The sequence below is a fragment of the Clytia hemisphaerica genome, unplaced genomic scaffold (assembly GCF_902728285.1).
Source record: "Clytia hemisphaerica strain Z4C2 unplaced genomic scaffold, Clytia hemisphaerica genome assembly, whole genome shotgun sequence".
NCBI classification, from domain to species: Eukaryota; Metazoa; Cnidaria; class Hydrozoa; order Leptothecata; family Clytiidae; genus Clytia; species Clytia hemisphaerica.
In genome coordinates, this window is record NW_027103949.1 from 607,928 (window position 1) to 620,731 (window position 12,804).

The window sequence follows — 12,804 nt, forward strand, 5'->3', positions numbered from 1 at the left end:
ATAATAAAGCTACAGCTAACGCATGTAAAGAAGACAATATAAATGATGTCAGAGAAAGGTGGTTATGATGTGAAATTTGTTGGTGTTGAACCTCTTAATGTGACAAACTTTATGCAAGATTTCACGTATCTTTATAATATAGTGAATAATTTTGAATTTCTCTTTCTAGAAAACCTAAAAACATTATCGAAACAATGTCAGAGAAATGTGGTTATGATGTTCAATTTGTTTGTTTACATTGCGAGAACCAATGCAAGCTGAAGAATGTGGTCACAGGTTTTGTAAAAGTTGTGTGGAAGAACTTCCAAATGGGTACGTGGAAATACTTTTGCTATTAATTCATGATATGCACCACTACAGAATGTCTTCTGACATTACATGACAGGCCCAATAAATGATTGGTTGCAAGTGACGTAAAATCAGTCACTTTCAACTTATCAGTGGTTGGGTCCGTGGAAGACATTGCAATTGTGCATATCATGATATAGCTGCCTAATTACTTCGACTTCTCTTATTGTTAGCCTACATGTTTCTTTTTAAGAACAAACTATATAAGAATATAAGGCTCCAATAGCCAAAATATTAAGAACAAGTTAAGACCATTTCAAGGCTTTGCGGACTCTAATAAGTCCCAATTTCTTAGGAAAATGGACAAAAATACTCTCAAAATGGTGAAATTAAGAACATGTTAAGAACACTTTTATGTTAAGAACATTTTAAGAACTAAAATTCAAAAAGTTAAGAACATCCGAACGCTTATAAATTTCAGATTTTCTTATAACAAAACGTGTATGCACGATTCAAGACAACTGTTTGTTTAAAATGTCTTGTTCTTTTTTTTTCAGTGATAATGGAAAACCTTTGTGTCCAGAAGACAGGAGTGAAATGATTGTAAGATTTTTATGTTATTATTTTGAGAAATCGAATTGGTAGACTATACGGACTACTTTCATGGGATTAGTTTTTCAAGCTCAAGAATCACAAATTTTTAAGCATTATTTTTGCGAGTCAGTATTTTGAAACATTTTGCTTGGATTTAATTTTGCGAATGAGTTGAAATCAGCAGATAATAGGCCTGACGGGTTTTTAGACCTTGTGATCAATTAATTTTTTCTGATTTTGACAGGGTATCATCATAGTTAAAAGATGGTTCAAGCTGATTTTCGCAAAAAAATATTCTCGCCTCAAATAACGCATTTTTATCTATAAGAATCACTATTTATAAGCACACATCGATAAATCTTTTGATGAGATAGATATTTTTCTTGCTCATGAAGGCTTAATTTTGAAGAATATTTTCTGTTTAGACATGAAACTTCGGTTGCTAGACGTGTTTTTATAGAAAAATGAGTCAAATTCGATATTTTTATAAGCACATTACCAATTACCTATTACTTAAACGTTATTAGCTTTCCTTGAGCTTATTCATTCTTTATGATTTTTTGCACAAAGATACATAACTATAAACCCTCGTATGTGACGGGGCCCGATGCCGATTTTCGAGAAAATTTTTTTTTTGGGGGGGGGGGGAATCCAGCCAAAAAACGGCTAAAAAAGGACTTTGTAGAAAACTTTTCCAGATGTTTTATATGAAAGTATGGTACCATCATTGGTAAAAGATAGCTTAAGCAGATTTTCACAAAAAAGAGTTTAATCACGAAAATTCAATTACATAAGAATCACTATTTATAAGCTTAGATCAATGTTCTTAACCAAATTACTCAAATTTTAGATAAGATGGATAAGTCTCTTCCTTCCAACCTCCTCCTTTGATACCACCTAATGGGTACGTGGGACAATCAAATATAAAAACAGAATTTTAATAAATCGTCACAATTTGTGTTCTGAATGATTGTTTTAACATGCTCATGTAGAATCAATTATATGTTTTAAATGCGTAACCAGGTAGGTCCATAAAAGTATCGCTTTTCTTTATTATTCATCGTTTTTCTTTTCAAGCTATTCCAGGACAAAGGAAAACAAAGAGATATCTTGGATTGTCTAGTTTTATGCGTTAACTCGGAAGATGGTTGTCTGTGGACTAAAGAATTACGATACTTTGAGGTATTGCAAACGCTCATGTTTTAAAAAATAGCCCGATAAGTCAATATTATTACAAGGCATAAAATTAATTAGCGTTCTAATCAGTGAATCTATTCTCAAATAACAATGGAATATGTTGAGCCTTAGCTGAGATAACTAATAAATTATCAAATTATTATTAATTGCATAAAAGAACGTGTAATCGAATCCTCGTAGAATTCATAGCCTTAAATTGTTCTATTTTTTAATGAATAAATGTTCCTCTTATTTTGTGTCTTTTTTTCGTTTTAGGATCATGCCAAGGACGAGTGTCCATTCATGTTTTTAGAATGTACAAATCAAGGGTGCACTGATCAAATTCAACGACAAAATCTGGTTCAACATTGTAATGAGTTCTGTCTATACAGAATGAGTACGTGTGTTTTCTGTTCTTTGGAGTTTACCTTCAATTTAGCACAGGTATATCTTTATAAATTATGCTAGTTGAATTTTTCTTTGGATAGACTTTGACTAGATTTTGGGTTCAGTTCATAAATCTTCTCTTTTGGAAGTGTGGATGTCAATCTTCTGTATTGCTTTTTACATACCTACGATAAAGTAATCTTTGTTCGACCGTACGTTCTTCCTGCGGAAAGGGTGATGATTGATTAATAGGGAATTTCCAATAATTTATTGACTCAAAAGAATTGAATCATCGTAACTTGTTTTTGTCTTTTCCCTTTTTAGGAGCACAATTTAACATGTGAAGAATTTCCATCTAATTGCGAATTTTGTTCCCAGAAGGATATATCAAGATCCAAGGTTATCTTTCTTCTTCGTTGGAGAGACCTTTTGAATGCGTGTACAATGCGTGTATACTTCCATCCATTCGATTTTTCACCAGGGGGGGGGGTACCAAGTCAGTGTACTGGACCATAGGGTACTAACTTGATTTTTGGATTTTTTTCCAAAAATTAACCACCACTTTTAGTACACGTACAACCTTTTTTCACGGTCCGGGGCTTTGACCACCCTTTTAGTACACGTCCTAAACTTTTTTTCACTGCTTAACTTTTTCCTTCTAACTTTCTTCCACATCCGAGCTTTATACCACCCTTTTAGTACACTGTCCTGACGTTTTTCCCCATCCGGTAAGTGACCTCCCGACGTGCGGCCCTTAGGGTAGGTTTTTGACTTTGGAAAGGACGTAAGGGATGATTTGGAGCTGGGTGCACTGAACGTTTAAAAGTTTAACCTTTTCAGTAAATTGCGAAATTTCAAAAATTTTTGCCCTGTAAGGCCACAATTCGAAAATTACACTATAAGGTGTTTTCAGCCCAATTTTTCCTGCACTTAAAGGGGATTTAGAGACTGATTTTGGCCGAACGTACAGTCATTTTTCACCCCCTCCCCCGTGATTTCACTTATATACAGATTTTTTTCAATCAACAATCCAACAAGGTTACTAAAAAACATAAAACAATAGAGCGGGTTTGTTTTTATAAAACTTGAAAGCTTCAACTTGAACGTTTACACATTTCAAATTCTTGTTGTTGCCATAATGTAGATAGGGCCTTAAAGAAAACGTAAACAAGATTGGGAAACAAGGCCGGTCTCCACTCGCGCATGCTGCGACTCAGCATCCAATCAAGTAAACAGGAAACATTGGGAGAAAATCAGTGTACCAATTTGTATAGCTTAACCAGCCTTGACTTAAAGGTCTCGGACCAGCTTGGACCTGGCAAATTAGGGCAAATATACATGGGAATTCTGGTTTGTGTGTTTTTACCACTGAATTAGACAATGTACTAACTTTTAATTGTTTTTCTGAGGACCCCCGTTTAATACACTTTAACTAACTTTTTATATTATTTTTTTCTCATAGGACCACCCTTTTAGTACACTGTACGAACTTTTCATTGTAGTTTTTCTCGAGGACCACTTTAGGAACAGTACTACTCAATTTAACCTAAAAAATACACCACCCACAGCGATGGGCCAGTCACTGACTCGATACCCCCCCTGTTTTCACAATAAAAAGAAGAAAATGATTTTTTCAATTACTTACAGTTTTCATTTTTTTTTTAAATTAAAAATGAAAAAAGAAAATTGAGATTCAAGTTTCAATTTTAATTTTTTGCCATTGGGTGAATTTCAGTCACGATGAGTAATCAGTAGATAGACAGGGGTCTGATAATGGCATGTTGTGCTTGAGCTTACACTTGTATAAATCTCTATCACATAAAACATTTTTACACTGTTTCTTAATTGTCTCCTTATCTCATCAAAATAGTGATGATGTAACATCATAAGTATATACTACCTTTTAAAATTATATCATACTTGGCTTTAAATGTAGCTTCTGTGGATGGATTCAACCTAAGTATAGTCCGAGATCCGTAATCGCAATAGCTATACTTACGCAATATAACATGCAGCAGAACAGAATGTGGAGTGATTCTGCAGACAACTGCCACGCTGGGAAATGTCTATTGAAGGTCCTGAAAGCGGTATGGGCTGGGTGTTCAGAAGTTTAAAGATTTCACCAAGTCACGGTGGAGAATAATCGCGACAGCTACAATTTGCTGTAAATCTTTAAAACTACTAAACCTAAAAAAGCCTACAAAAACCTTCCGTAGAATGACCATAAACACCTCCTTTCCATAATCCTTACACCGATCCGATCCGGCTGGAGATTCAAAGTAACAGATCTTACTGCTAATTTGCCAAAAGCTTCGGTCTTGCATATCATTCCAGTTTGTCAATAAGATCTTATATCATTAGATCATTAGATGTTACATTATTATGTTTTTTCTGATCGTGTAATATGTTAATAATGTGAATTTATATGACAATATGTATAACATCTACAGCAGTCTGCGGCAAATCTATCAGCCTAGCTTTACTCTTGCCATGCTCAGACCCCCGTCGACCCTAAATGATACATCATCATGACAGAAATGTCACCCACATGGACAAAAAATTAAAAATTGAAAATTGAATCTCAATTTTTCTTTTTTCAATTTTTAATTTAAAAACAAAAATGAAAAATTGAAAATAATTGAAAAAAATCAATTTTCATTTCATTTTTATTGTGAAAAATCGAATGGACGGAAGTATACACGCATTGTGTACCTATCCGTCAGTTCAATTTTTCTTTTCAAACGAACATGGGAAATCGAAAAAATTCAAATTTTCCATTTCGTTTTTTGCCAAAAAAACAAACCTTAGAAAATTGAAATTTTTGTTCTGATTTTTTAAGAAAAATTCCTAAAAATATTTCTAGAGCACTAACTTGGCGGGAAGTTTGTGTTTTATAGTGCGTTTTGTCTCACTTTTTCGTTTTACAAACAAAAAATGAAAGATTGAATTTTTTTTCGATTCGATTCAAATTCAAATTAATGGCGCCATAAAATATAAGGGCGAAGATTGTCTACAGAAGAAAGAGTGCTGAACGTTAACAGTAGTGTTGTCAATTTCGAACGTGTTCGAATTTATTTAGGGGTTAGCTAAATTGCCAAACAAAAAGAATCATAACAGAAGTTCAATATATTGAATAAACGAAATGAAAATCACAAAATTTGACAAAATTTGACAATTTTTGTGTTAGTTAGGAATTTTTAAAACAAATCAAAACAAAAATTTCGATTTTCTATGGTTTGTTTTTTTAGTAAAAAACGAAATGGAAAATTGGATTTTCTTAGATTTTCCATGTTCGTTTAAAAAGGGAAATTGAACTGACAGATAGGTACACGCATTTTAGTGGCATTACTAGTTCGATTGCTCCATACACAGGTTGCAAAATTAAAGTCTGAAGACAAATCACGGTTTCATCAAAATTTGCATGTGCTTGTTACATGACTTTTATTTTTGGTTGGTTCGAATTTATTAATGCTATAACGACATAATTAACTGTAAGTTGTAAACCAAGTAACATGGGAATAAAATCACGTGAACTTTTTCGAGTAATCACATGTTTTGACAGCACCGATATAATTTTGCAACTTGTGTATTAGACCACTATACAGGATGTCCCTAATTAAAGTATCGAGTCGAAACACAACTATGAGTAGAAAGTTTTATGTGCGTGTTCACAAAATTGTATTTTAAGCTCTCCCTCTTTTTTCTTTGTCATTACGATTAATTTATACGTTGTAACGACCTTTTGTAATAAGCCTGTGCGATGGAGAACGTTCTTATATTTTAGCGATAACACACACAAACTTTTCTACTCAATCGCATGTTCAAACTCGATACTTTAATTAGGGACACCCTGTACCTTAAACGCCTTAAACACGGAATGGTGCCTAAGCGTCAAGGAATTATTATAGACACTGTAAAACAACTGGCTGATTTTTCCCAATTTCTCTTGTACAAGCCTTGTCCGCAGTAATGACATTATTGTTCATCCTCCTTCCATCATTAAATGATTTTTCGTAGTATTTTTATTGCAGTTGCTCATCATGGAGCACTTATCCAATTCCCAAAAGAGACTTTCCTCCGAGTTTCAAACTCAGCTAGTTAATTGCAAATGATATGTCGTTTTTATATGTTTTTATATGTTTATCCAGAGTCTCTATAATAAATCCATGCTAGCATTAACCAACGGTTCTCCGAATTATCTTTTCAAAGTTTGCAAGCTGAGTTGATCATTTATTATTTTATCTAGTCGTCAGTATAATTATGTCTTTCTAGATGAAGACTCACATTTCGGAAGAATGTACTATGGTCCCTCAAGATTGTCAATTTGCATTGCTTGGCTGTGAAGAAAAGGTTTATTTTTCATTCTTTGAATGAGCGGACTAATTGTTTGAACCATAGAGGTATAAAGAAAAACAGGAGTTGAATCCCGGGGGGGGGGCACTTAGGCAAAAATAGGTACGGGGACGTGCCGCTGGTCAGGGTACCTTTTTCAGTGTTGCACAATTACTGACAGGGTATCTAAAATTGCAAAATCCTGATCTGACAGGGGCGCAATTTCATGATGTGTGTCTGACAGGGTCTGTTTTTGCCGCTTTTGCATGTAGAGTTCTTTTGCAAATCGTTTTGACGCGGCGGTGATCAGACCCCTGCGAGGGGCAAACAGCAGTTTGCAAATACTTATCGCACGGCCAACACAGGCGTGTTGTCTCGCACCACACGCCCGCCATTGCGCCCTCTTAAAGGGATCGAGGCTAATTTCAAAGATACCTCTATTGAACTATTTAGAATAAATGTTCAGCTGAATAGTGGTACTAACAACATTGTTTCCAGATTTTGATTCAGATTTTTTATTTCAACTGTTATGTTTTGTTTCTTCCCATATCGTTGAGACATTCCGCTGTAGGCTTAGACCAGCTGTAGAACAGAACAATACTCTCGACTCTTCTGTATTAGTCTCATTGACATCCTCTCGTCCTCTTTGTAAAAGCGTCGTTTTAAAGCTTATACTTGCAAAATAGTCCTTTCAAACCTAGACTTCATTAGTTCTGATTTTGAGAACCTTACCGTAGGATCACATAAGATTCTGATTCCTGCTATAACATTCCACTTGCCACTTGTAAACAGATGATAGTTAGTTCCGACTAGTTGAAAAACAAGTTGGCCGATTATAAAAATAATCAAAACATTCCTTTTTGCGTTTTATGATTTGCCAGCTTGGATTAACTCACTTTTTTCTGCCGGTATGCCCGGGAAAACTAGCGGAATGATCCCGGAAAAGCGCCAGTAACGCTAGAGCGGGAATCGGAATCTTATGTGATCCTAAGGTAATCCTGGAAACGGATATCTGAAATTTATCTACGTTCATTATTACGTTTTTTGAAACTTTAACGTTCTATTTGTTCTTGTACATCTATAATATTTATGACCTTTCTAGCTTTGAAACACATTTTGTGAAAGTAGAGAGTGATGATTTGTACTAGTAATAACATGGTTTAGAGGGTGATTTGGGATTAATAACCCCGAGGTTCATTGAAAACATTTCAAAATATTTTGAAGTGTTTTCAATGATGAGACGAGGGGTTATTAATCCCAAATCACCCGAGAATATTATTCCGCGTTAATTATATGGTCAAAAAAAGAATTGAGGAACACTCAATCGCTATTCTTTTCGAAACTTATAAAAATATTCGAAACTATAAAAAAACATTCGACTGACACTATTATTTTGATTGGCTTAAAAATTTCGTACGATATTTTGTTACCAATCAAAATATCGTACGATACTTTTCCTTCAACCAATAGAAATTTTTGTTTACACCAGGGCGATTACAAAAAAGCGGGGCTATTACGGATTTATCGCCCCGCTCGTCCTTTACAAATCTAAGCTAAATGTAATCAACCATATAATTATGAATAATATTAAAGATATGTTTTACTGTTTACTTTGTAATTTCATAACTCTCGTCATTCGATTCTTTTGGTCGGTTTTCCAGGTATTGAGGTTTAATGTTTATGCAATGCTGTAGTTTTTTAGCCTGGAAATGTTGATATCACGTTATACTTTACGAAAAACGGGAAAAACGTGTATAAAGAGTAGGGAGTTGAATGTGTCGGTAATTGGTCGTTAAAGTCTTTTTATTTCTTTTATAAAATGTATCAAAAGAAACTAGCCGTATGTGTCCCAATCCAGTGAATCACTACACATCTAAAAAATTCTAACGGGAGAAAGATAGCCGCCGATTGATGATTTGATTTTGATTTTAAGAAATAAAGGAGAAAAGAGATAACATTGCACTGCAATTTTTAACCACAATTAAATAAATGGCTTAGCAAAATTATATTTTAGATCTACTTAGCCATCGTGGTCGGGCATTCGAGGGTGACTTTGAAAGACTTTGAAAAGTTTTGAAAGTGATAGGGAGCCGCCATTGTAAACAGAAAGTTTTAAAGAGCATCTGTGAATAAGAATTCTTTAAAATGACAAAAAAAATTTAAGAAGAAGGTTGATTTTAACCCATCAAGCTCTAAACTTGGTGAATAGAAAATAGTATCTTGGGGTCTCAAAGTTAGTCTAATGGTAGAAAATCTGCAGAAGGTGCAAAAAGATGATGGTTCAACGCCATGAAGAGGAGGCTTTGTAGAGCTTTGTTAGATTTTCGAAAACTTTTTACAAAACGTTGTAAACACACACGTTTAAGCGTATTAATATATAGATTCTAAGTTCGCCCGATGAAATAAGACTTTTTAGTAGAACTCAAGTTTGCTCTGAACATTCTAATAATCAGTATTGAAGATTCTAGCCCTTCAATATACGAAAATTAGATAAAACTTCGTCCACGAAACAAGTTTATGTTCCATTTCGCTATCTGTTCAATTTTGTTTTGAAAAGATATTTTCTGAAGCCAGAAAATGAAAAGTTCTTTATAAGCACACACGATTTCAGACTCAATTTGTAGACATAAAGTCGCTGGAGAATTTTGAAGGAAAGTATCAAGCAATAGAGTTCACCTTAAAGAAAACATTGATTGAAAAATCTTATCATTTTTTTAGTCGAAATATTTTCTTACACTGATGTCAGAAACAATGAATCTCGGCTCATCTAATTTCTAAAGCTTAAATGAGCCAATAAGATTTTACCTATGGATAAAAGAGCTCATTAAAAATGCACGATATATGAGATTATGAGAATGCATACATCGTAACTTTTTTAATCGTAGGGCGAGTTTGGTTACAATAACATACTTCTCCTGTTTCTTTATAGCTCCATGTTTGAACACATAAACGTTGGTTAGGTTTCACGTTTCACGAAGAACCGTAACAAAGAATTTCTAAACGTACTCGTCTGTGCTTAATTGCAGGAGGGTAGAATAAGCGGTGGAACTTTGGAAGGAAAATCAAAAAATGATTTCACTGAATTTCCTTAGACAAATGAAGGTTTCTGACACTTTTTTGACAAAATCTTTAAAACGGAAAATACCCCCCCCCCAACAATTAAGCACAGAATACAGTAGAATCTACCGTTCTCCCCTCCCTTGGGCAAATCGGGTTGACAATGACTCTATGAATAAAACTGCTAAGCGGGGCTTATTTAATTTGTTGTTTTACGGGCTAAGCTAACCAAAAAGGAGGGTCGGCAAAGTGAAATAAAAAATAAAAATACCTTGAATTAAATTCATAGATAAAATGAAAAATTGAACATAAAATTCTCAAAACCCCGGAAAAATTACCAAAATTTTGAAAATTTGGTAAATTCGGTCTGTAAAGCAATGAAAATAAATATTCACTACTAAAATAAGTTTTATTTTTGTTCGATTTTTGAAATTTCAGGTCGGGCCCGTGAAACAACTAATCAAATCGATCTCTCCTAATTAAATTATGAAATTTTTTGATTTTTAGATTCTTTCTGGAGGTTTGCTAAAACATAATCAAGAAGCCGTTGGATTACATTTAGACTTAGCCCTTAAAAGAATCACTTTGCAAGATGAGAAATTGCAATCTCAAGGATGTCAGCTCAAATTTCAAGAAACTGAGATGAAGATTCAGGCTATACAGATTTCAAAAATCATGGAAAAATTAAATGAAATTGAAAAGAAACCAGAAGTAAATTCACCATTTACCGATCATTTGATTTGGAAAATTAATCAGTTCAGTGATGAAAAGCAGAAAGCGAAAAATGATTGTGATTACACGCTCACAAAATGTTTTTATACTTCAAGAGGTCACAAACTTGAAATTGTGTTATATCCCATTGGTGATAACGGTTCACGCAGAAATAAGAATATGGCAATATATGCTCAGACAGTGCAGGGAAGCTTCGATGATACCATCAATTGGCCTATGGAAGCAATAATTGAATTTTATGCTTTGGACCGAAGTGGAAACAGGCGTTCATATATCTCGTTCAATACTAATCAAACAGCTTATGTTACGAGCTTTGTGAAACCACCACATACTGCGAATGGCTATGGTATAGATCATTTCGTCTCTTTGAGTAATGGCAATCCTTATCGAAACGATACTTTTACAGTGGAAGTGATGATCAAATACAAAGAAAACTAAGATTAAATCCCACGAAGAACAGCCATTAACTTTAATTATGAACGCTATACAAACTTTGGGAATTATGATTACGTAGCTTGAGAATTAATACAACCCCCCAGTGGACCTTCAATTCACGCAATCAAGCACTTTCTTTCCCAAATTCACGTATTCATGCAATTTTTTTAGAATTTTCACGCATTCATGCATAGACATATTCATGCAAGTGAAAAAGCCTATTCACGCGATCCACTGGGGGGGGGGGCATAAAAGAGATAATTTTTAAGATTTTTTAAAAGACTAAATTATAGATTTTAGAAGGGTGTACTGAAAAAGCATACAAAATATCTTTACTCAAAGACATGTTTTGATATTGTACTTTTTCCGGACACCCTGTACAGAATTTTGAGGATGCTGTTAGTCCCGTGGCCTGATTTAACGCTCGTCACTTCAACTCTGGGTAGGGATTTCTGCAAAGGAAAAATAAAGAAAAAGGAGGCCTTTTATGAACTGTTATAGCTTCTTTGTTAAACTCTTTCGATATAGTACCCTTACATTGTCCTCGCTGCCCTCAAAAAGCTTATTCCATTATTTAATCAGCTTTTCTGAATGATCTTGTCAAACTGTGGACTAAAATAAATTTTTAGTTGAAAACTCTTAAGGCTAACACACTTTTTAAAAATAATTTTTTATGATATTTTTTTTTCTCTGGATAGCTAGTCAAAAATGACTAATTTTTCGCACAAATACATAATAGATAGTAGCATGGCAGAAATAAAAGTTGACCTTGAAAAAAATTCCGCGTAAACTTTCTTGGTACCGTTTGAAGCGGAATTTTATGAGATTTAATATACTCAGAGCCTTGCGTTGAGGCCTTTGGGGAAAAATATTGGTGAAATAAAACATTAAGGACCCATCTTCGTTATAAAATGCCTGGAAAAGTGCTATCCTTGCAAAGGTAGGTGCCTTTTAAAACACTCAATGTATACCCCTGTCTCAAAATCTGGGGGGGGGGATTTCCCAACAAACATTTCTGGAAACCACAATCAATTAAACAGTGTCATCCATAATATGAAATGGGTCAAGTGCTAGGTGAAAGACCTTGGGCAAAAGCAAAAGCTGATTTTTTTATATTGCTGGTGGAAGTCGGTCAATTTCATTATGATCATTTTTGCTGTAAATTTCTTGCAATAAATTTTCACATTGTTGGTGGAAGTGTCAATTTCAAATGATTTTCTGTAAATTTTTTCTGATTTTTTCACATTGTTGGTGGAAGTCGGTCAATTTCATTATGATGATTTTTGCTGTAAATTTCTTGCAATAACATCAGATTTTTTCACATTGTTGGTGGAAGTTGGTCAATTTCATTATGATGATTTTTGCTGTAAATTTCTTGCAACGACATCTGATTTTTTCACATTGTTGGTGGATGTCGGTCAATTTCATTATGATGATTTTTGCTGTAAATTTCTTGCAATAACATCTGATTTTTTCACATTGTTGGTGGAAGTCGGTCAATTTCATTAGGATGATTTTTGCTGTAAATTTCTTATAACAACATCTGATTATTTAACATTGTTGGTGGAAGTCGGTCAATTTCATTATGATGATTTTTGCTGTAAATTTCTTGCAAAAACATCTGATTATTCCACATTGCTGGTGGAAGTCGTATAATTTTATTTTCATCTTCCTAGTGTTATAAGAGTAGAGTGATAAATTTATATCATAGAACCGCGATCTTAGAAAGTTAAGCAACTGAGTAATTGGTTAGCTTCGAATTTGACAGTATCACCACGAGTCATGGTATGGTACCACTGATTT

The 12,804-nt window shown here is 34.1% G+C and overlaps 1 protein-coding gene across 1 annotated transcript; it reads left to right on the forward strand.

The window, feature by feature from the left end:
* Window positions 1–222: 222 nt before the first annotated feature.
* Window positions 223–11,004, forward strand: LOC136810078 (TNF receptor-associated factor 4-like). Its single transcript, XM_067066645.1, has 6 exons — window positions 223–312; window positions 846–891; window positions 1,960–2,064; window positions 2,335–2,502; window positions 2,770–2,844; window positions 10,342–11,004. The coding sequence occupies exons 1-6, from the start codon at window positions 251–253 to the stop codon at window positions 11,002–11,004; spliced, it is 1,119 nt and encodes a 372-aa protein (XP_066922746.1). The 5' UTR covers window positions 223–250.
* The last annotated feature ends 1,800 nt before the right edge of the window (window positions 11,005–12,804 follow it).